At 45.2% G+C, this 25,824-nt stretch overlaps 1 protein-coding gene across 1 annotated transcript in view; it reads left to right on the forward strand.

Annotated features, from left to right (window-relative positions):
* The window catches only part of dner (delta/notch-like EGF repeat containing), a 318,647-nt gene that overhangs the window by 181,721 nt on the left and 111,102 nt on the right, over nt 1-25,824 (forward strand). The window contains exon 5 of the mRNA XM_087993300.1: nt 17,179-17,315. Coding sequence (XP_087849426.1) covers nt 17,179-17,315 — 137 coding nt within the window. The remainder of the gene's footprint in view (nt 1-17,178; nt 17,316-25,824) is intronic.

A 25,824-nucleotide genomic window follows, 5' to 3' on the forward strand; every position in this document is an offset into this window, starting at 1 on the left:
TCCCTGAGCATGGCATTCCTGAGCATGGCATTCCTGAACATGGTATCCCTGAGCATAGTATCCCTGAGCATGGCATTCCTGAGCATAGTATCCCTGAGCATAGTATCCCTGAGCATGGCATTCCTGAGCATAGTATCCCTGAGCATAGTATCCCTGAGCATGGCATTCCTGAGCATAGTATCCCTGAGCATAGTATCCCTGAGCATGGTATTCCTGAACATGGTATCCCAGAAAATGGTATCCCTGAACATGGTATCCCTGAATGTGGTATTCCTGAATGTGGTATTCCTGAGCATGGTATCCCTGAGTATGGCATTCCTGAACATGGTATCCCTGAACATAGTATCCCTGAGCATGGCATTCCTGAACATGGTATTCCTGAACATGGTATCCCAGAAAATGGTATCCCTGAACATGGTATCCCTGAATGTGATATTCCTGAATGTGGTATTCCTGAATATGGTATCCCTGAGTATGGTATCCCAGAACGTGGTATTCCTGAATATGGAATCCCTGAGTATGGTATTCCTGAGCATAGTATCCTTGAACATGGTATCCTTGAACATAGAATTCCTGAACCTGGTATCCCTGAGTATGGAATTCCTGAGCATAATATCCCTGAGTATGGTATCCCTGAGCATGGTATCCCTGAGCATAATATCCCTGAGCTGAAAAATGGGTTGCTGGAAAAGCGCAGCAGGTCAGGCAGCATCCAAGGAACAGGAGAATCGACGTTTCGGGCATGAGCCCTTCTTCAGGAATGAGGAAAGTGTGCCAAGCAGGCTAAGATAAAAGGTAGGGAGGAGGGACTTGGGGGAGGGGCGTTGGGAATGCAATAGGTGGAAGGAGGTTAAGGTGAGGGTGATAGGCCGGAGAGGGGGTGGGGCGGAGAGGTCGGGATGAAGATTGCAGGTCAAGAAGGTGGTGCTGAGTCTGAGGGTTGGGACTGAGATAAGGTGGGGGGAGGGGAAATGAGGAAGCTGGAGAAATCTGCATTCATCCCTTGTGGTTGGAGGGTTCCTTGGCAGAAGAAGAGGCGCTCTTCCTCCAGGCATCGTGTTGCCATGGTCTGGTGATGGAGGAGGCCAAGGACCTGCATGTCCTTGGTGGAGTGGGAGGGGGAATTAAAGTGTTCAGCCACGGGGCGGTTGGGTTGGTTGGTCCGGGTGACCCAGAGGTGTTCTCTGAAACATTCTGCAAGTAGGTGGCCTGTCTCCCCAATGTAGAAGAGACCTCTCTGCCCCCACCCCCTCTCCGGCCTATCACCCTCACCTTAACCTCCTTCCACCTATCGCATTCCCAATGCCTCTCCCCCAAGTCCCTACTTTTATCTTAGCCTGCTTGGCACACTTTCCTCATTCCTGAAGAAGGGCTTATGCCCGAAACGTCGATTCTCCTGCTCCCTGGATGCTGCCTGACCGGCTGCGCTTTTCCAGCAACACAGTTTTCAGCTCTGATCTCCAGCATCTGCAGTCCTCACTTTCTCCATAATATCCCTGAGCATGGAATTCCTGAAAATGGTATCCCTGACTATGGAATTCCTGAGCACAATATCCCTGAGTATGGAATTCCTGAGCATAATATCCCTGAGCATGGAATTCCTGAGGTAAAACAATGACTGCAGATGCTGGAAACCAGATTCTGGATTAGTGGTGCTGGAAGAGCACAGCGGTTCAGGCAGCATCCGAGGACAGGCAAAATCGATGTTTCGGGCAAAAGCCCTTCATCAAGAATAAAGGCAGAGAGCTGAAGGGTGGAGAGATAAGCTAGAGGAGGGTGGGGGTGGGGAGAGAGTGGCATAGAGTACAATGGGTGAGTGGGGGAGGGGATGAAGGTGATAGGTCGGGGGCGGGGGGAGGGTGGAGTGGATAGGTGGAAAAGGAGATAGGCAGGTAGGACAAGTCATGGGGACAGTGCTGAGCTGGAAGTTTGGAACTAGGATGAGGTGGGGGAAGGGGAAATGAGGAAACTGTTGAAGTCCACATTGATGCCCTGGGGTTGAAGTGTTCCGAGGTGGAAGATGAGGCGTTCTTCCTCCAGGCGTCTGGTGGTGAGGGAGGAGCGATGAAGGAGGCCCAGGACCTCCATGTCCTCGGCAGAGTGGGAGGGGGAGTTGAAATGTTGGGCCACGGGGCGATTTGGTTGATTGGTGCGGGTGTCTCGGAGATGTTCCCTAAAGTGCTCTGCTAGGAGGCGTCCAGTCTCCCCAGTGTAGAGGAGACCGCATCGGGAGCAACGGATACACTAGATGATATTAGTGGATTTGCAGGTAAAACTTTGATGGATGTGGAAGGCTCCTTTAGGGCGTTGGATAGAGGTGAGGGAGGAGGTGTGGGCACAGGTTTTGCAGTTCTTGCAGTGGCAGTGGAAGGTGCCAGGATGGGAGGGTGGGTTGTAGGGGGGCGTGGACCTGACCAGGTAGTCACGGAGGGAATGGTCTTTGCAGGAAGGGACCTCTCCATCTCCATTAATGACGACCGACTTGACAGTGACACCTTTTACAAACCCACCGACTCCCACAGCTACCTGGATTACACCTCTTCCCACCCTATCTCTTGCAAAAATGCCATCCCGTGTTCCCAATTCCTCCGCCTCCGCCGTATCTGCTCCCAGGAGGACCAGTTCCACCACAGAACACACCAGATGGCCTCCTTCTTTAGAGACTGCAATTTCCCCTTCCACGTGGTTAAAGATGCCCTCCAATACATCTCATCCACATCCCGCACCTCCGCCCTCAGACCCAACCCCTCCAACCGCAACAAGGACAGAACGCCCCTGGTGCTCACCTTCCATCCTACCAACCTTCGCATAAACCAAATCATCCGCCAACATTTCCGCCACCTCCAAACGGACCCTACCACCAGGGATATATTTCCCTCCCCACCCCTTTCCGCCTTCCGCAAAGACCGTTCCCTCTGTGACTACCTGGTCAGGTCCACGCCCCCCCCCTACAACCCACCCTCCCATCCTGGCACTTTCCCCTGCCACCGCAGGAACTGTAAAACCTGTGCCCACACCTCCTCCCTCACCTCCATCCAAGGCCCTAAAGGAGCCTTCCACATCCATCAAAGTTTTACTTGCACATTCACTAATATCATTTATTGTATCCGTTGCTCCCGATGCGGTCTCCTCTACATTGGGGAGACTGGGCGCCTCCTAGCAGAGCGCTTTAGGGAACATCTCTGGGACACCCACACCAATCAACCACACCGCCCTGTGGCCCAGCATTTCAACTCCCCCTCTCACTCTGTCGAGGACATGGAGGTCCTGGGCCTCCTTCACCGCCGCTCCCTCACCACCAGACGCCTGGAGGAAGAACGCCTCATCTTCCGCCTCGGAACACTTCAACCCCAGGGCATCAATGTGGAGCTTCCTCATTTCCCCTCCCCCACCTCACCCCAGTTCCAAACTTCCAGCTCAGCACTGTCCCCATGACTTGTCCTACCTGCCTATCTTCTTTTCCACATATCCACTCACCCTCCTCCCTGACCTAGCACCTTCATCCCCTCCCCCACCCACCTATTGTACTCTATTGAATTCCTACATGGTATCCCTGAGCATGGAATTCCTGAACATGGTATCCCTGAGTATGGAATTCCTGAGCATAATAGCCCTGAGCATGGAATTCCTGAACATGGTATCCCTGAGTATGGAATTCTTGAGCATTGAACACCTGAGTAGTGTAGCAGGAGTTGCTGTAGCACAGAAGGAATCCAATGCCAGTACATTCTGATGCCAGCACCTCATGACCTTATGGGACGTACTTTCTTTCGGTACCCAAAGGTCAGAGGGTCAGTTATCAACTTGTTCAGTCTCAGAGAAACTCATGGCAAGACACCCAAATCATGACAGTCTTCATCCTTAAACCAAGTGCCATGATTAGGAACTTGTCATCATACATAAGTAGAATGTTTCTTCTAAATGTTGCCATTGTCAATAGATGCAGGGTGGCACAGTGGTTAGCACTGCTGCCTGAACAGCACCAGGAACCTGGATTCAATTCCAGCCTCAGGTGACTATCTGTGTGGCATTTGCACATTTGCCTTGTGTCTGTGTGTGTCTACTCCCACAGTCCAAAGATATTGCAGGTGAGGTGGGATTGGCCGTGGGAAATGCAGGGTTACAGAGATATTCTGGGTAGAATACTCAGTGTGGACTCAATGGACCAAATGGTCTGTGTCCTCACAGTAGGGATCCTATGACCCATAGTATTATCTTAGCTCCCGAGGTTTATCCACGGTGTGTACTGTAGGAGTTGGCATGGAGAAGTGATTAAAAACTGGGCAAAAATTATTTCACTCTCATGAGAGACGCTGCAGATTTTGAAAAATAAAGTCAGCTCTGGGTTGTGTGTTTACTGGAGTGAAAGGGAGCCTTTGACTGCCTGGAGATCCCTCTATCAGCTGCTGTGGATTAGCCAGTCACTGACAATCACAAAGCGCTAGCTGTGGGTGTGGCTAGCCCTGTTCCATAGGTTAATAAAAATTATTAAACCAAAAACCATCCCTCTAGGACCCACTGCTCATGACTTGGCTAAACACCGCCCCCCCCCCCCAACTCTCTGTGTCACCATTCATGACAGCCCAATGCCACCCTCATACTTTCCACCTCTGTGTACCTCCTACCCACTGTGACCAGTTACATTCCTCTATCAGCCTCCCATTGCCTCAATACCTCACACCCTGTGACCTTTCACCCAACTACAACAGACCCTAAAATCCACACATTCCAATTTACAGCTCTCTATCCACCAGCCTGGTCTTTAGCAGCCCCTATACCAACTTTATGCTCAATCATGTTACACTATTGCCCCACTCACCATCCTTTACCCTTACCCCTCCATACCAACTCATGTCGTACCCCAGAAGCTGAGATAACCTCAAATAAAATTGTGTGTCTGTTGATAATGGCACTATTTAGATGAAACATTCAACTTTATAACAAAAACATTCAATTCATTGGAATTCCATCAACGAATCTCTCCTGCGCAGAACCATTTGTATTCTGTGTTGTTTGACAGCTGTGGGCTTTCTCTTGTCTACTTTTCACAAATCCCAAAGAATACCTGACCATCAATCTCCTCCATTCATTGTAATAAATCATTCATATGTCAGAAATAATTGATTTCAATAAATCAAAATGACTTTGGCCATTTCCTAAGCCACCCACACAGACAGTAGACCATAAGAAATAGGAGCAGAATTAGACTATTTGATCCATCAAGTCTGCATCACCATTTGATCATGGCTGACATGTTCCTCCACCCCAATCTCTTGCTTTCTCCCTGTAACCCTTGATCCTGTTAGAATCTATCTATCTCTGTCTTAAATACACTCAATGACTTGGCCTTTGTAGCCTCTATGGCAATGAGTTGCACAGATACCCCACCCTCTGGCTGAAGAAATTCCCCTCATCTCAGTTCTAAAGGGTTGTCCTTTCATTCTGAGGCTGTGCCCTTGGGGCCTCGTCTCTCCTACTGGTGGAAACCTCTTCTCCACGCCCACTCTATCCAGGCCTCTCAGTATTCTGTAAGTTTTAATCAGAATGCCCTCACCTTCTAAACTCCATCAAGGGACCAGAGTCCTCAGCTGTTCCTCATATGGCAAGCCCTTCACACTTGGGATTAATTTTTTTAAACCTCTCCTGGGGCCCCTCCAATGCTTGCACATCCTCCCTTAGATACAGAGCCCAAAACTGCGCCCAATATTCCAAATGTGGTCTGACCCAAAGCCTTATACATCCTGTACAGTACATCTCTGCTCTTGTATTCTAGCCCTCTTGAAATGGTTGTTAACACTGCATTTGCCTTCCTAACTGCCAACTGAACCTGCATGTTAACATGAAGAGAATCCTGAACTAGGAATCCCAAGTCCCTTTGTGCTGCAGAATTCCGGAGCCTTTTCCATTTAGAAAATAGTCCATGCCTCTAATCTTTTGACCAAAATGCATAACCTCACACTTTCCCACACTGTGTTCCATTCAAAGATCAGAAATAGGAACAGGAGGAGGCCATTCAGCCCCTTGAGTCTGTTCCACTATTCAATGAGATTGTGGCTGCTTTGTGGTCTAACTCCATATACCTGCTTTATGCCTGTATCTCTTAATACCTTTGTTAATAAAAATTATCTATGTCAGATTTAAAATTAACATTGCTTTGGTGGTGGGACTTCTGATTTTTAGGAATTTCTGATTTTTAGGAATTTTCACAATTGCGTGCAGAAATCTGGCCTGAAAGGGGAAACCGATAGAGTGGGATTTTGAACTTGAACTTTCTGATTAAAGTGTATCCTTCAGCCTTACGTGAACTTCAAGATCAATTTTTTTTTGTGAGCAACTTGTTCAGAGACATTATTGCCCACCTCTGGAACACACCTCTGAACCCAGGACTCTCTCTCCTGGGGTAGGGACACTACCACTACACCACAAGAAGGCCTGACCTTCTAGAACTGTAAGGTCCCTTTCTGGATTAGGCAGAGAGAAGCCATTTGTTCATGAGCTATCCTTCAGGTCAGTCTCTCTGTAACTTAGAGTATATTAACAATAACTTCAGGAATGTTCTGTACTTTCCTGTCACTGGAGAGAAAAACATTGAGTTCTCTGTGACAAATGAAATTATCTCAAGATCATTCACACTGCGCTAATGTTCAGAATGAAGTTAACTAACTGAAACGATACCCCACAGGGAGATGGCAACAAGAGACTGACAGTCAGCCTGATGCAGCTTCACTGAGTTCCCAGCAGCCAATCAGAAAATTCAGAAACCTTAGGCGCATAAATTTCCTCATCTCCATGATCCGAGAATGATTTCCACTTAAACAATCCAGTAACACATAGAAAATAAAGCAAGCATGCATTGCAATGAAGAAAACTATCCAAAGGGCTAAAGGGAATCCAACTATTTCCTCATCAAATCCAACCTTTTAGAAAGTTAGAACAGTTTCCCATTCCCACACGCACCCATCCTCATGCACTTTCTGTATCTCACTTTTAGACATCTATTCACCTTCTCTCTTTCTCATACGAACAGACTTCCCTTCTCACAAATGCAAGCATCTGGCCTGTGAAGATATTCCCATTGGAATCACAGACTAAGTAGAATTATAAAATCCAAAATTGGATTAAATTATTTAATGTACATGATTCCTTTACCCAGGCTTTCCCTCTCCCTATTGCCAAATGTCCACTCCCCAAAATGGCTAAAACCTAGAAATGGGCCATTGGGGTGGTCTGTTGCCCACCTTCACCACTGCTTGATTAGAATCCAAATGTTTCTGTGACTACAATGAGTGGGAGGAGGCCATTCAGCCCCTCGAGTCTGCTCTGCCATTTAATACGATCGTGACTGATCTCATCTTGGTCTGTACTCCACTTTCCTGCCTGCTCTCCATAACCCACCAATCACTTACTCATGAAAAATCTATCTACCTCTCCTTAAGGTTAATTAGTCCCAGCATCCACCATGTTCTGGGGAAGTGATTTCCAGAGATTTATGGTCCTTTGAGAGAAGTAATGTCTCCTCATCTCTGTTTTAAATCTGCCTCCCGTCATCCTAAAGTTATGACCTCTCGTTCTAGTTTGCCCCATGAGGAAACATCTGACTTTCTCAATCCCCTTTAGCAACTTACATCCCTCAATTAGATCTCCTCTCATTCTTCTAAACTTCAGTGAGTATCGGCCTAAACTGCTCAATCTCTCTTCGTTAGACAAATCCCTCGTCTCTGCAATCAATCTGGGCACCATCCTCTGAACTGCCTCCAATACAACTACATCCCTCCTCAAGTAAGGGGACCAAATTATGCTGTACTCCAGTGTGGTCTCAGTAATGCATTGTGCAATTGCAGCAACACTGCCCTACACTTTTCCTCTTTTAGCAAGAAATGCCAAAATTCCATTTGCCTTCCTGAGTACCTACTGTGAGAAAGTGAGGACTGCAGATGCTGGAGATGAGGGTTGAAAAGTGTGGTGCTGGGAAAGCACAGCAGGTCAGACAGCATCTGAAGAGCAGGAGAGTCGAAGTTTCGGGCATAAGCTCTTCATCAGGAATATGCTCAAAACATCGACTCTCCTGCTCCTCGGATGCTGCCTGACCTGCTGTGCTTTCCCAGCTCCATATTTTTCGACTCTGATTGTCTACTGTACCAAGAGACTAGCTTTCAGTCAGTCTATTTTAAAGCAGTGTTGTTATCAACCTGTCTTCCCAACTCTCAAATGCCAGTGCTCCAGGGAAGGTCAAAGAAAACACGACAGAGATACTTGGAGGCTCTCCTTGAAATGCAGAAGCATTGATGCTGATGACTGAGAGGAGCTGGCGACAATCTGTCCATTGAGCTGTGTCACACCTTGAGTCCATACATTGTAATGATGAGGCAGAGCACAGCAAAGGAGGAAAGAGAAAGAAGCCAATCCCGCTCCGTAAATCCCACTACCTGGGCATATCCGAAGGAGCTGAGGGTCAGCTCTCAGCCTGTCTGCTCACGTGAAGCCCCATGCTGAAAACTCCATGAGCATAAGCAAATCTTGTTGTCAGTTAGATGACCAGTTAGTGAGGCAGCATCACTGCTGATTTTAGGGAGTCTGTGATTACAGTTAGGATCAGAGTGGTGCTGGAAGAGCACAGCAGGTCAGGCAGCATCCGAGGAGCAGGAAAATCAGGTGATGAAGGAGCGTCGCTCCGAAAGCTAGTGTGCTTCCAATTAAACCTGTTGGACTATAACCTGGTGTTGTGTGACTTTTAAATTTGTACACCCCAGTCCAACACCAGCATCTCCGAATCATGACTTCATCAGGAAAGCACTGTGATTATAGTTACCTAATGTAGGCAGCTGACAATCTGCAAGTAATTTTCTGATGCTTTATTGAGTTTACTAAAAGCAGCAGTTTAGATGTAAGATGTTAGTTAGTTAGGTGAAGAGTGTAACAATGAAAATTGGGAATGGATTGCTGATACCAGAGAACAGACCGGCTCTCAGTGTGGAATGTTTTGATCTTGTTAAAGTGGCTGACGAGCCAAGGTTCCTGGGTCTTCCTCTCTATCTTCTGCTCCATTTTCCATCTGCAGATGACAACTCCCTAATGAAGACCGTTCTCTGGGGACCAGCCAATAAGAACTGCAACCCACAAAGTCTGCAATGATGAGAATTTGCTTCTGCCATGGGATTTATTGTTAAATTATCTTCCAAGGGTCAGGTTATTTTCCCTGTATCAATCAATTGTCTGAACCCTTTTAAGCAATGGCCATGGGATAGCCATTGTGCTCTTGCGTACCTCCGTTGGAAAGTTGGTTTTAATTCTTTCTAAGATCAAGACCTTACTATCTTCAAAAACAACACACTGATAATAGGATCCATTTGTCATCAGATTTGTCACCAGTTGACATTAGTTCAATGTGCACTATGATTTAGATATAATGGTCCATATTCCTCTAAACCTTTCCTCATCATTAACTTATCCAAATGTCTTTTAAATGTTGTAACTGTACCTGCATCCAGCACTTCCTCTGACAGTTCATTCCACACATAAGCCACCCTCTGTGCGAAAAGGTTGCCTCTTGGGTCCCTTTTAAATCTTTCTCCTCTCACCTTAAAAATATGCTTTCTAGTTTTGAACTTCCCCTAACAGAGGGAAAAGACCTTTGCTATTCACCTTATTTGTACTCCTCATGATTTTATAAACCTCTATAAGGTTACCCTCAACCTCCTACTCTCCAATGAGAAAAATCCCAGCCTATCCAACCTCTCCTTATAACTCAGGCCCTCCATTCCCAGCAACATCCTGGTCAATCTTTTCCAAACCTTCTCCAATTTAGTGAGTTCCTTCCTGTAGCCGGACGACCAGAACCACACATAGTATCTAGAAGTGGCCTGACCCATCCAGCAAACACCAAACTACACTAGTCCCATTAACCTGCACTTGGTCCATAGCATACAATGACAAGGCACTCATCCAGCTTAGTGAAACCTAAACAGCAAAGTTCTCTCCTGCATCACCGTGGATACCAATTTCTATCCCCTAGTTTAGGAGGAATATGGGAGTTAGAGCAGAAATATGAAGAATGCACAACTGCATCTGTAATACTTCAGAGAACCGAATATGTGGAGTGAAAAATGCAATTCAAGTCTTTTCTAATCCCAAACCCGGCATCACCTTCAACCCCCCCGAAGCAGTTTGTGTTTCTATTTTGACTGAGCAGATGAAGGGGGAGGATTTACTCCAAACAAACCCCTTTCTCCCAGCAGCCTGTGTGTGGGAGCCTGATGCCAGGCACTCAGGGAATGTTCTCGAGAGGGAGATAGGTCAGAAGCAGGCAACCTAGGGCCCTCTGGAGTTTATAGAGAGTGGGGAATCTGGGAATGACTGTCACTGACCTGTTAAGTGCCTTGGTGGCACCTAATGTGGTGGGTTGTCCTGAAAAGAAATGTCACTGGGTGCACACCGACTGTTTAGCTGTTACCCACATTGAACACCAGCTCAGTGTCTGACCCTGAGCGGGGCGAGATCTCAGTGGCAAAAATAGCACCTGACATTTTTACCTCGGCTAATTCGATACATGAGGGTCACCCAGTTGTCTGGATGAAGCCAGTGAGTGTTATTTATTTGAATATTCCTGAGAGTTTGTACAGTTGAAGGCTATCACTGGCATTTGATGACTATCCCACTGCAGATACCAGGCAATGAGCCATTTCAGCTTTGATTTGATTTCAAGCATCTATAGCACTTCTGTTGATTTAATCAATATTCAATACTGTTTTACCAGCTCACGACAGCAAATAACCCCTTAAACTGAAATGATAAACTGTCTTGTGAAAGCATACAGAGATAATGAAACAGCAAAGGAACAATCGATCTGTTTATAATTCTAACATAATCATCAACACATGCTCCTGAGCTTAGGGATAGGAAGGTAATTCAGGTAATCACGTGACTAATGGGATGGTGTAGGAGGAAGGGTTTTAGATTTTCGGATCATTGGGACAGTTCCTGGGAAAGGAATGATGTGTTGTACGTGAACAACAATGGGCCCATAATTCTTGGTCGGAATTTTGCTTGTGTTGTTGGGGAGGTTTTAAACTAATTTGGCAGAGAGATATAAAGTCAGGATCAAGTCCAGTTAGATCTAGAATGAATGCGAAGACAGTCCAGTAGGTGGAGAAGACCTGGACAGGATAAGGTACATGGGGGATCTGGAAAGCTACATTTTCTCTACTTTAATGAAATTCTCGTGAGAATTCTGGGTCAGTACGTTCCTCTGAGTGAAGGGCCAAGGGCAGCAAGTCCAGAGAACACTGGATGTCACGGGATATTGAGTGTGTAAGAGGCTGCTTTAAAAACAGAAATTAGAAGGATAAAGAGCCATTACGAAATATCTCTGGCAGATGGGATTGAAGAAAACCTCATGGCTTTTTGTAAATATATTAAGAGGATCACCAGGGCAAGGATGGGAGCTATTCAAGACTAAAGAGGCAACCTGTAGGTGGAGCCAGATGGCGTGGATAAATATTTCTCATCTGGATTCACTGGGATCAAAAATACAGTAGGTGTGGATTTCAGTTGGGATAGTGAGGATCTCGAATACCTTTTAGATTAATCAGGAAGAGGTATTAGATGTTTTAGCTGACATATTGGTGCATAAATCACCAGGGCCTAATACAAATATCTCAGGTTGCTATGGGAGACATGGGAGGAGATTGCTGGGTCCCTGATAGAGATATTTAATACTTCGCTGACCACAGGAAAAGTGCCAGCTCATTGAATCCCTACAGTGTGGAAACAGGCCATTCAGCCCAACAAGCCCACCCAGACCCATTCGCCTAGCCTATATTTACCCCTGACTAATGCACCTAGCCTACACATCCCTGAACACTATGGGCAATTTAGCACGGCCAATTCACCTAACCTGCACATCTTTGGATTGCACCTGGAGGAAACCTGTGCAGACACAGGGAGAATGTGCAAACTCCAGTTGCCTGAGGCTGGAATTGAACCTGGGTACCTGGCGCTGTGAGGCAGCAGTGCTAACCACTGACCCACTGTATGAGCTTCCTTTGTTCAAGAAGGGCAGCAGACGTAAGTTAGCCTGACATTAGTGGTAGAGAAATTATTGGAAAAAATTCTGAAGGACAAGATAAATCAACATTTGGAAAGGCAGGGATTGATCAGGCATAGTCAGCATGGACTTGTTGGGGGAAGTTCCTGTCCAACTAATTTGAGACTTTGCAAAGGTGACTGAGTATATTGATGAGGTTAGTGCAGTTGATGTGGTTTATGTGGACTTCAGCAAGGCCTTTGATAAGGTCCCACCTGGAAGGCTGGTCCAAAAGGTATGAGCCTGTGGGATCCAGACAAGATGGCAAATTGGATTCAAAATTGTCTTACCAATCAAAGGCAAAGAGTGATGTTGGGACCCCTGCTGTTTGTTATGTACATTAACAATTTGGATGTGAATGTAGAAGATATAATTAGTGAGTTTACAGATAATGTGAAAATTGGTGGTGTTGGTAGTGAGGAGGATGATCTCAGTCCACAGTCTGATATTGAGCAGCTGGTAAATTGGACAGAGCATTGGCAAACGGAATTTAATCCTGATGAGTGTGAGGTGATGCATTTTGGGAGGTCTCATAAGGGAAAGATGTACACAATGAATGGTTGGTCCCTAAGGAGTAATGAGGAATGAAGGGACCTTGGTGTATCAGCCCATAGATCCCTGAAGGTGTCAGCACGCAGGGTGGGGAAGAAGGCATATGAGATACATGCTGTTCATTAGCCAGGGTATAGAATATAGGAGCAGGGACATTTTGTGACAACTTTGTAAAACATTGGTTAGGTTGCAGATGGAGTACTATGTGCAGTTCTGGTCGCTACACTATCAGAAGGACATGATTGCACTGGAGATGATTCAGAGAAGATTCACCAGGATGTTTCCTGAGCTGGAGAGTTGCAGTGATGAAGAGAGATTGGACAGGCTGGGGGTGATTTCCTCAGAGCAGAGGAGACTGAGAGGGGACATGATTGAGATGGAGAAAATCATGAGGGGCATCAATAGGGGAGACAGGGAGGAACTTTTCCCTTTGATAGTGAGATCAATGACCAGGGACCATACATCTAAAGTAAGAGACAAGAGGTTTAGAGGAGATGTGAGCCAAGACATTTTGACCCAGAGGGTGGTGAGAGACTGGAACTCACTGCCTTTGAGTGAGGCAGGAAGCCTGATAACATTGAACAAGTATTTTGGTGTGCTACTTGTGATGTCAATGTTCACAAGGCTATGGGCCAAGTGCAGGGAAATGGGATTAGAATAATGAGGTGGTTAGTTTTACTGGTGCAGACTAAATAGGCCAAAGGACCTTTCTCTAGGCTGTAGATTTTTCTATGGCTGTGTGATTGGAGTCATCAAGCGTTTATTTGAAACATTACATCAGAAACATTGCAGGAAAGGCTTGAATTTGTTGTAGCCCTATATATTTGTGTGAGCGGCATTAAAATATTGTGGGTTCAACATTTTTACCACTAGTACATATAGTTTTAAAAAAATATTGTCTGCTTTTTTAAGGAGGTACATACAGTTCTGTGATGCAAGGCATTACATGTGGTCTAGCTGAGGTCAGCCGCTGAGCTTGTATGCTATCACAGTTAATGTGACCTGTGGAGGTTGTATGTTGGAACCTCAGAACATGAGCCCATGAGCTACCCCTCCACCATGGGTCTGACAGCGATCTGTGACCTAATTCCATTTATTTGAGTTGAAGTGAAATACTGTTGCTCTGGAAACCTGAAACAAACACCGAGTATGCTGGAGAAACTCAGCAGGTCTGCAACACCTGTGGAGAGAGAAGCAGAGTTGATGTTTTGAATCCAGTATGATTCTGCTTCAGAAGTGGTTCAGAACCTAACCCCAAATTGAAGACGATTATCCCAGACTCGAAACGTTATCTCTGTTTCTCTCTCCACAGATACTGCCAGACTTGCCGAGTTTCACCAGCGTTCTCTGTTTGTTTCCCATACTTACCTTTATCTCACATGTTATGGTTTACTAATGTCTATTAATCTCAGTATTAAAATACCTGAAACCAAGCTTTGGTTGACTTTACATCTTAGCAAAAGGCAAAGAGTATTCCAGGATCAAATATAAACCAAAAATCAAGACCCTGGGGCAAAACAAATCCCTTTTTAATTTGAAAACTGGCAAGTGGATATTTCCTCCATAATGAATGCTCTGCCGATGACTGTGCTAAGAACACACAGTTGTGAAACTCAAGAATGCAATGTTCTTATCGAACTGAAGGTAGAATTCAATGCTTTGTTATCCAAAAAATTCATGAGAGTTACCAGTTTTGAATGAGTTGTGTTGGTTCAATTCCCAATTCAATGGCTCCACAGCAACAGTAATGTTGAAAACGCAACAAAGAACTGTGGAGATCTGAAACAACAGAAATTGCTGCAGAGACTCAGTAAGTCAGGCAACACCTTTGGACAGAAATACAGAATCATAGAATCAGACAGTACATTGAGTCTGTACTGCCAGAGCTAAACTAAATCTGCGCTAGTCCCACCTTCCAGTATTAAGTCCAAAGCCTTGAATGTTATGACATTTCAAATGGTCGTCCATGTACCTTTTTGAAAATGCTATAATTTTGAGTCCAATAACTCTTCATCGGAACACTCATGCTGGTGGTTCTGGGGATTAATTGTCTCTCTGGGTGTCAGTTGCATGGAACAGTCATAGGCATCAGACTTCCAACATTACCTGGATGGAAGGCCGTGTTCCTCACTGTCGCTAAACTTCCAGATGGTTACTCATCGTATCAACAAGGGTCCTTTTATCAAATGGATAGATTGTGCAAAATGGAGAGCAGTGAGTTAGCAGCTGATTTTCAACTCCATCCACATGTTCTTCTGTTGACTTCAATTTTTCAATCCTCTCAGCTCCACAGTACAGTGTTTCATTTCAAATTCTCAAAAACGTACCTTTGGCAGTTGTAGAGACTACCTAAAGGATACAAGTGGGGCAGGCTCAAAGCCTAATCAATGTAGAATTAGAATTAGGTGTATTGTTGCTCATGTACTCAAATACAAAGTACAGGAGTACAGTGAAATGTGGACAATGTCACCAACAAACAGTGCCATGTTAGGTACGACATACCCAGGTCCAAACTTTAGGTACAAAAATAGAGAAATATGTCGTCATTTTCTAATCAACCTGTTCAGCGGTGTTATAACTCACCTCCAGAGCAGTGGGACTCAAACTATAATCTCCTGTCTCAGAGGGAGGGACACTATCGCTGCATCAGAAGAGCTCCTGTGACCAACTAATAGGATGACCACTTTGTCAGTGGGATCCTATAAAAATGAGTTACAATCCAACTTTATGTGGAGCATCCGAGGAGCAGGAAAATCAATGTCTTGGACAAAAGCCCTTCCTGATGAAGGGCTTTTGCCTGAAACGTCGATTTTCCTGCTCCTCGGATGCTGCCTGACCTGCTGTGCTTTCCCAGCACCACTCTAATCTTGGCTGCTGTAGAAGCCTACACAACATGCCATTGAAATGACATTGGATCCAGCAATACACGGGTTAGACAGGGGCTGCCCTGGCAGTAAGTCAGTATGATTGGTACATGCTTTCTGCCCCACTAACCTACCCTCACATCAACTCATTCCCAGTGAAACCTAAAAAGGAACTGCAGTAACGTGGGTACTATTAATGGAAATGTGTTTGGCCTCGATAAAGTTGCTTGTATCTGCAGTTCTTATCTGTATAGTCTTAGCAAAATAGGTACAGAGAACAGAGTGGATGGATGGATCTAGAAATTAGGTCATGACTTACTTTTTGCCACTGATGATTTAATAATTCCTTGATGCTGTGTAATGATCCAATTAGGAACTGCTCCCATTTCAAAAGACATCTGAATACCCCACTTTAACCAGTGCAAGTACACAGGAAGATTTCACCTTCCTTTAATAAAAAAACAAACCTTATTGCCCCGAGGCCCGGCTGACACATGGTGGAAGGTGGCAGCGACTACACGGGGGTGGGGGGAGTATTGCTTTGCCCAATCAGACAGGCCAAACCACACTCCTCCCCCCCTCCCATTTCCCGCCACCCCAGTGTGAAGGAAAGGGACGGCTTTGCCATATGGTCATCTCAGGAGAGGCCTTCTGGGAAAATACAGAGGAGAGAGACCCTTAAGAGACCCTCAAATGGCCCCCACCCTGAAGAGCAGAATCCTCCTCTTTCCACCCTGACCCTAATAAAAAGAGACATACAATTTGGCCCTAGTGTTCCTTCACATTTTACAGCCCTCGCTCCCCCACTCCCAGACCATCCTGGGAATGTTAGTAACATTCCATACGTGGTTATTGAAGCCTCAAGAATCAGTGTGTAGAGCTGACGTTAGAGCTCCTGCTGAGGTCCCTCTATTTACACATCAAACATTAGAAAAGAAAGAGATTGAGGAGGGGACCTGATTGAGGTCTACAAAATCATGAAGGGTATAGACAGGGTGGATAGAGATAAGCTGTTTCCCAGGGTGAGGGATTCAATTACGAGAGGTCACATGTTCAAGGTGAGAGGTGAAAAGGTTAAGGGGGATACACACAGAAAGTACTTTACACAGAGGGTGGTAGGTGCCAGGAACGCGTTGCCAGCAGAGATGGTAGAGGCAGGCACGGTAGATTCATTTAAGATGCGTCTGGACAGATGCATGAGTAGGTGAGGAGCAGAGGGGTACAGATGCTAAGGAATTGGTTTAGACAGTGGATTTGGATCGGATCAGGCTTGGAGGGCCGAAGGGCCTGTTCCTGGGCTGTAAATTTTCTTTGTTCTTTTTTAGTAATACAGGATTGCTTTATATTCTGAGGAACACCATATTGAGATTTATTCCATGTTATGAGTTCATCAGATCAGAATTAGCTAACCAAAGACTGGCTGGCTCAGATATTAGGAACATGTTTAGTTTTATAGAAATCCTAATGATATAATTTTGACTTAGTTATTTTTAAAGTGGTTGGTAATTATTCTGCTGATGATTAATTTGAATCTAAAATCTGAAATAAGCTAATGCCTCAAGTCACAGATGGTCCAGTTAATTGTAATTCATTAACATTTAAACAAGATGTATTAAAATTGTTATCAAGGAAAGTATTTTGTTTCTAATGATTCTTTTCTCTTTGCATTCTTTCCTCAAGCCATTGTGAATGATTTAGCTGCTAAAGCAATGCCAGCTCTGAGGGTGAACGTGACAGTCAAAGCTAGTATCTGCATTGAAGAAAAGAATGGCCTCCAGTGTTCAGGAAGGGGACAGTGCATCACCAAACCTTCAGTGGTGAGATTAATGCTCTCTTCTGCATTCCTGACATGCTAGATTTGGAATGTTTCAGTCCCACCAGCGTGGAGTCTTGTTGGATCACCGCCAAACCGAAATTTTAAACACGAGTACCAATAGATTCGAGAACAACTTATCTCCCGTTGTTACGAAAGTCGAAAAGTTAAATGTTCTGTCTCACTGGCTTATCCTAGTGCTTAGAGGCAGTGCGAATTCAAGGGGTAAAGGTCCCCTATTGGAATGATTCTCTATGTATATGACTATGCCTGTCCATCTCAGGCTGAGAACAGAGACCACAGCAGGGCTCAGGCTGCCCCTGAACCACCAAAGTCTCCTGGAGCCATACGTGTGTATTTCGCTCCCAGCCCCGAGTGAAGATACTCGCTTTTTGAACGGGACTGTGCCCTGATTAGACACCCTGTTAACTACTCCCATTTCCATTCATATACCTCCATGCCAGTTAACAAGAGTATGTGAAGACTAACCACACTACTGATACTAAAACCTATCATCTACCCCTTTATGAATTATTATGAGATTGAGAACAGTACGGTCACACCTTTCTGTGATGTTTAATCTTATCACAGGAAGGCAGTGATCTCCAGCTATTGTGAGAGTGAAACACACATACTGTTAATGAGATTTATATTCCACACTGTGATATCAGAATCCTTTGTATCAATTATACTCAAACAAGATATAAGAAATGCTATTTATTTGTAACATTCAGAGATTCATCGGGCAGTGCCTCCACAAGAAGGCTGCAGACTCCTTTGGTGGCACTCAGGATCTCTCCCACGGGTTTCAGAAACAAAGTGTCTGGGATCAGAAGCTGGTCTCATCCGCAATTTACTTTAACAGCTGTTATTAGACTTGTGAATGGACCTCACCAATTTCAACTGAAAACAACAAATGCTGGAGATCACAGCGGGTCAGGCAGCATCCATGGAGAGAGAGCAAGCTGATGTTTTCGAGTTGAGATGACTCATCACTTCAGCTCTGATGAAGAGTCATTTAGATGCAAAACGTTAGCTTGCTCTCTCTCTCCATGGATGCTGCCTGACCCGCTGTGATCTCCAGCATTTGTTGTTTTTAGATTGCAGCATTTCGAGTAATTTACTCCTCTCAGATTTTCAATCTAAAGTAGATCTCGCTCTCTGTGCACCTTCTCTGCAACAGTAACATTGCATCCTCGCTCTGTTCTATCACCCTGATGCACTTTGTACGGTATGATCTGCCTGTGCAGCACAAAAACAAGACTTTTCACTGTACCTAGGTACATGTGACAATAATAAATCAAATCAAATCAAAGTATTATAGGGACTGGATACTTGTATCGTCTTTGCTCATTCTGCATTAACTCACCTTCTCACTGTTCCACATTCAATCTTTCGGCCCCTGTCCTTTTAAACCATGTCCTTTTCTCAGTGGGAAGGACAATAAGCATGTGAACCAGGAGCTGAACCAAGCACTGAGGTTTCTGGAAAACCTCAGCAGGTGTGGCATCATCTGTGGAGAGAAATCAGAGTTAACTTGTCGGGTCCAGCGACCCTTCCTCAGAAATTAGTAAGTTTGCAGATGACACCAAAATTGGAGGTGTAGCGGACAGCAAAGAGGGTTACCTCAGATTACAACAGGATCTTGACCATATGGGCCAATGGGCTGAGAAGTGGCAGATGGAGTTTAATTCAGATAAATGCGAGGTGCTGCATTTTGGGAAAGCAAATCTTAGCAGGACTTATACACTTAATGGTAAGGTCCTAGGGAGTGTTGCTGAACAAAGAGACCTTGGAGTGCAGGTTCATAGCTCCTTGAAAGTGGAGTCGCAGGTAGATAGGATAGTGAAGAAGGCTTTCCTTTATTGGTCAGAGTATTGAGTACAGGAGTTGGGAGGTCATGTTGCGGCTGTACAGGACATTGGTTAGGCCACTGTTGGAATATTGTGTGCAATTCTGGTCTCCTTCCTATCGGAAAGATGTTGTGAAATTTGGAAGGGTTCAGAAAAGATTTACAAGGATGTTACTAGGGTTGGAGGATTTGAGCTATAGGGAGAGGGTGCACAGGCTGGGGCTGTTTTCCCTGGAGCGTCGGAGGCTGAGGGGTGACCTTATAGAGGTTTACAAAATCATGAGAAGCATGGATAGGGTAAATAGGAAAAGTCTTTTCTCTGAGGTTGGGGAGTCCAGAACTAGAGAGCATAGGTTTAGGGTGAGAGGGGAAAGATATAAAAGAGACCTAAGGGGCAACTTTTTCACACAGAGGGTGGTACGTGTATGGAATGAGCTGCCAGAGGAGGTGGTGGAGGCTGGTACAATTGCAACATTTAAGAGGCATCTGGATGGGCATATGAATAGGAAGGGTTTGGAGGGATATGGGCCGGGTATTGGCAGGTGGGATATCTGGTCGGCATGGACGAGTTGGACTGAAGGGTCTGTTTCCATGCTGTACATCTCTATGACTCTATGAACTGAAGGAAGGCCATCAGCCCCTGAAGCCCACTCTGCCATTCAATAGGGTCCTGACTGACCTGTTAATGTTTCAGATTCCTCATCTACTCCTGATAAGCTCAGATTTCCCTGCCTAACAAAAATCTACACCTTCAAAATATTCAATGCTCCTGAGGCAGAGGGATTTACAATCATACAACCTGCAGTGAGAAATCCTCCTCAAATAATTCTCCTCGCACTTGCAATATTAATTAGTTAGCTCAAATTTTAATTTGGATCTTTTAGACTTTCCAATTCTTTTAGACTTTCCTATTATAGAACATTCCAGCTCAGTACAGGCCCTTCGGCCCTCGATGTTGCACTGACCTGTGGAACCAATCTGAAGTCCATCTAACCTACACTATTCTATTCTCATTCATATGTTTATCCAATGACTATTTAAGTGCCTTTAAATTTGGCGAGTCTACTATTGTTGCAATACACTTACATCTTCACATTCTCTCAATCATGCTTTCATTCTCAATAATTCCATGTGTTTACAATCCATCTTATTTTCTTTACACATAATCTTAATCACATGTCTCTCTGTTCTCCAACCATGTCAAATGAAGAGAGATTGTGTGCGTTGGCTCTGCGTTCCTTGGAATGTAAAAGAATGAGAGGGCACCTTATTGAAACATACGCGATTCTTAGGGGCTGTAGAGTTTAATGTGTTTCCCCTTGTGGGAGAGTCTGAAACCACAGGATAGAATTTCAGAATGGGGGTGGGGGGGAGTGGAGGGGGGAGTGTCTGGGGGTGGGGGGGAGCACCATTTAAGACAGAGACGAGGAGGAATTTCTTCTCTCGGACAGGAGTGAATTTGTGGTGGTCTTTACCACAGAGAACTGTCAAGCCAGGGTCATTAAGTAAGTTCAGGGCTGAGATTTATAGTTAGGAAAGGATTCAAGGTTGATTGGGAAAAGGTAGGAAAGTGAAGTAAGGATTGTCAGATAAACTATGATCTCAATGAATGGTGGAGCAGACTCGATGGGCTGAATGGCCTACACCTTATGGCCTTGTGGTTATTTTGATGTGTTTCACTGCTGTATTTAGAAGAATTCAATTGCAGCTGTTATAGTGACACTGCATTAATGGCAAATCCTTCTCACAATGCAGCTAGACCCCAACCATCCTCAGGTCACTTGAAGTATATTTGAGAACCATTGAAATAAAGATGGTACTTTTAAAAATGTCAGAGTTGCAGTATTGATTGAATTAATGCATGTAATTCAATGTAATATTAGGTAGAGTAAAGAAACAACACGAGGTTATATGAGGGTCCTGACAGACTGAGATGGTGCAGTGAGGAAACACAGGTATTGAGCGAAGGTGTTCTTCGCTGTGCCTGTAAACCACCCTGTCGCTGAGAGATTGGATCCAGAGGAATTAACATCTTGTTGATCTGACCTAAGCTTGACAACTGAACTAAACTAAACTCAACTGAAAGCTCTCACAATTAGTCTTCGTTGTCAGTGATGTTGTGTGTTCACTTACTCGATAGTTTTCCTGAAAAATAGGTTTTTCCTCTCTCTCTCATTAGGACAGATGAAGAAATACCAAATTCCAAAGGGAACAACAATTTATACCATATCTAGAATGAGGTGCTGATTGTTTGGCAAAGGAACTCCCATTTAAGACCACACCACCACAAGAAATTGGAATAGACGTAGGCCATTCAGCCCCTCGAGCCTGCTCCATCATTTATAAGATCATGGATGATCCAATATTCCCCATAACCCTACTGGTCAAGAATCTACTTAGCTCAGCCTTCAATACACACAAGGCCCCACAGCAAGTGTCAGAGGGTCAGAGAGACGTATAGCATGGAAACAGACCTTTCAGTCCAAACCACCCGTACCAACCAGATATTCTAGATTAATCTTGTCCCATTTGCCAGCATTTGTCCCATATTGCCCTAAACCCCTCCTATTCATATATCCATCCAGATGCCTTTTAAATGCTGTAATTGTACCAGCCTCCACCACATCCTCTGGCAGCTCATTCCATACATGAACCACCCTCTGTGTGAAAAGGTTGCCCCTTAAGTCCTTTTCAAATCTTTGCCTCTCAATCTAAACCTATGCCCTCAGTTCTGAACTCCCACACCCCAGGGAAAAGACCTTGTCAATTTATCCTATCCATGCTCCTCATGATTTTATAATCCTCTATAAGGTCATCCCTCAGCCTCCGCGCTCCAGGGGAAACAGCCCCAGCCTGTTCAGCCTCTCACTATAGTTCATACCCTCCGATCCTGGCAACATCCTTGTAAATCTTTTCTGAACCCTTTCAAGTTTCACACCATCTTTCCTACAACAGGATATATAACTGTCTGTTCAAAGTTTGTGAGAAGATTTGTAGCTCGGGTGCTCGTTGCTGTGGTTCTGTTCACCGAGCTGGAAGTTTTTGTTGCAAACGTTTCGTCCCCTGTCTGGGTGACATCCTCAGTGCTTGGGAGCCTCCTGTGAAGCGCTTCTGTGGTGTTTCCTCCGGCATTTATAGTGGCCTGTCCCTGCCGCTTCCGGTTGTCAACCACAGAAGCGCTTCACAGGAGGCTCCCAAGCACTGATGATGTCACCTAGACAGGGGACGAAACGTCTGCAACAAAAACTTCCAGCTCGGTGAACAGAACCACAGCAATAACTTGTCTGTGGCAAGGAGTTCAAAGGATTCACAATCCTCAGAGAGAAGCCTTTCCTCCTCCTCTCACTCTGACATTGCCCCGCCTTTATTCTGAGACTGTGCTGTCTGGTCCTCAAGCCTTCATCAGGGATGCCCGAAAAGTCGATTCTCCTGCTCCTCGGATGCTGCCTGACCTGCTGCGCTTTTCCAGCACCACACACATGACTCCAGCTTCTGCAGTCATTACTTTTGCCCAATGTCTCTGACTCTACCACCACCGCTGGCAGTGCATTCCAAGCACCCACCACTCTCTGTGTAAAGAATGTACCTCTGACGTTTCTCCCGAACCTTCCTCGTGAAAGCTTATGATTTCAAATAAACCTGTTACCTGGTGACACCTGACTTCTGACATCATCAAATAGACAGAGAGAGAGCGATGTGTGAATTGATGTCGTTTGCGCCATCCTTTTGCCAGTGAACGTTTGTTGCTGTGTCAATCTATTACTGTAGCAGCCAAAATTTAAAATACTCTGCTAATTACTATTCAGAACTCCTGAGCGACAGAATGTTCTAGAAGCTAAGAGAAACATGCTGCACTCAGTTTGATGTGTGGGTGCTACTATTTATAACATATTGCTTAGAGAGCCAGGTTTTTACAGCAGATCGCTGAGACAAACAGAATACAGTTTAGGAGAAGTTATAACTCAGACTTTTTGTCTCAGCGGTTTTGGTCTCAGAGTTGGTGCTGCGGGATGTAGAGCAAGTGAAGTTCAGGTGTTTGGTGAAAAGGTGGGCTCCTCAGGGAGTGTTCAGGCAAGTGAGAACTGTCCCACTATCACAACGGGTGGGTTACTGCTGCAGGGGAGTGCTGTGGTAGCTGCTGTGTTTCTTGCACCGATGAGATCTCAGGGAAAAAGAAACAATGGCAGATCCACCGAGCGATGTCCTGATGCCTTTCTGATGATAATGCCTCACATTCCCCTCTCCTGCCGCTTACAATCTGCACAGGGCTCCAACTGGGATTAATCTGCTTGACAATATTTCGCTGCAAAGTTACGACGTTCACCTCGAATCTGAGGTTTTGTGTCTCACACAGTGTTAGTGTTCTGCAATGAGTCTTTATCTCTCCTTTACAATAACGGCGTTAATACAGGGAGGTGCTGGCGTGCCTTGGTATTATCACTCGAGTGTTAATGCAAAGACCCAGCTAATGCTCAGCCTTGAATCCTGCCTTGGCATTTGGTGGAATTTGAAGTCAAGATTTTTTTAAAAATCCAGAATTAAGCATTTAATGATGGCCATGAATTGATTGCCAGGGACAAAACCCACTAATGTGATGTAGGGTGGCTCAGTGGTCAGCACTGCTACCTCACAGCGCAGGGACCCAGGTTTGATCCCAGCCTCCGGTGACTGTCTGTGTGGAGTTTGCATGTTCTCCCCGTGTCTGTGTGGGTTTCCTCAGGTGCTCCAGTTTCCTCCCACACTCCAAAAATGTGCAGGTCAGGTGAATTGGCCATGGGATATTGCCCATAGTGTGCAGGATTAAAGGGTAGGCGGCTGGATCTGGTAGGGATGCTCAGTGAGGCCTTAATGAGCTGCAGTGCCTGCTCCCACACTGTAGGGATTCGAACCATTGTGTTCTTTCGGGAAAGAGATTGCCATCCTTACCAGATCAGGCCTACATCTGACTGCAGGCCCATGACAACAGGGTTCACTCTTAACTGCCCTTTGGGCAATTAGCAATAGGCAATAAATGCTGGTCTGGGCTGCCAGACCCACATGCAAAAGAAAACATCTTCGCTAGTCATTTTATATTGATAGGCAATATTGATCAACAGTCCCTTCATCATGTATAGCTGTCTAAAGTTGAAAGACCTGTTCCCGTACCTTGAGAATGTAACTTTTAAATGTTTTGCGATTTACATATGAAAGAACTGAAACCAACATGTTCATTCTAAAAGATGAGAGTCCTTAACAAACAATCCAGGTCTTTTACAATATATAATTTCAGTTACATCACACTGTAAACTTTTGCTATAAATTCTATGAATTACGATCTTATACTCCACAACTACCTGATGAAGGAGCGTCGCTCTGAAAGCTAGTGTTTCCAATTAAACCTGTTGGACTATAACCTGGTGTTGTGTTAATTTTAACTTTGTATACCTCAGTCCAACACTGGCATCTCCAAATCTGTAACCTTAAAGTTTTTTGAGGGAGTCAAATTCTCCAGAGATGTATTGGAACCTGCTTTAACCTGTAACCACATCCCATTTTATTGTCTATTGAAGGGTACCTTCTCAGTCACTCCTTCCCTTACACCACTGACTGTGTTTCAGGGCCAGTGAGTAACACAGATCTTACAAAAAGGTTTAGGGTGAGAGGGGAAAGATATAAAAGAGACCTAGAGGGCAACCTTTTCACACAGAGGGTGGTACGTGTATGGACTGAGCTGCCAGAGGAAGTGGTGGAGGCTGGTACAATTGCAACATTTAAAAGGCATCTGGATGGGTATATGAATAGGAAGGGTTTGGCGGGATATGGGCCGGGTGCTGGCAGGTGGGACTAGATTGGGTTGGGATATCTGGTCGGCATGGACAGGTTGGACTGAAGGGTCTGTTTCCATGCTGTACATCTCTAAGACTGAAGGGTCTGTGTCCATGCTGTCCATCTCTAAGACTGAAGGGTCTGTGTTCATGCTGTCCATCTCTAAGACTGAAGGGTCTGTGTTCATGCTGTCCATCTCTAAGACTGAAGGGTCTGTGTCCATGCTGTACATCTCTATGACTGAAGGGTCTGTGTCCATGCTGTCCATCTCTGTGACCGAAGGGTCTGTGTCCATGCTGTACATCTCTATGACTGAAGGGTCTGTGTCCATGCTGTACATCTCTAAGACTGAAGGGTCTGTGTCCATGCTGTCCATCTCTGTGACCGAAGGGTCTGTGTCCATGCTGTACATCTCTAAGACTGAAGGGTCTGTGTCCATGCTGTCCATCTCTGTGACCGAAGGGTCTGTGTCCATGCTGTACATCTCTAAGACTGAAGGGTCTGTGTCCATGCTGTACATCTCTAAGACTGAAGGGTCTGTGTCCATGCTGTACATCTCTAAGACTGAAGGGTCTGTGTCCATGCTGTACATCTCTAAGACTGAAGGGTCTGTGTCCATGCTGTCCATCTCTGTGACCGAAGGGTCTGTGTCCATGGTGTACATCTCTAAGACTGAAGGGTCTGTGTCCATGCTGTACATCTCTAAGACTGAAGGGTCTGTGTCCATGCTGTACATCTCTAAGACTGAAGGGTCTGTGTCCATGCTGTACATCTCTAAGACTGAAGGGTCTGTGTCCATGCTGTCCATCTCTGTGACCGAAGGGTCTGTGTCCATGCTGTACATCTCTAAGACTGA

Source organism: Chiloscyllium plagiosum, unplaced genomic scaffold (assembly GCF_037043375.1).
Source record: "Chiloscyllium plagiosum isolate Xiang-an unplaced genomic scaffold, Cpla_swu_hap1 HiC_scaffold_13, whole genome shotgun sequence".
NCBI lineage: Eukaryota > Metazoa > Chordata > Chondrichthyes > Orectolobiformes > Hemiscylliidae > Chiloscyllium > Chiloscyllium plagiosum.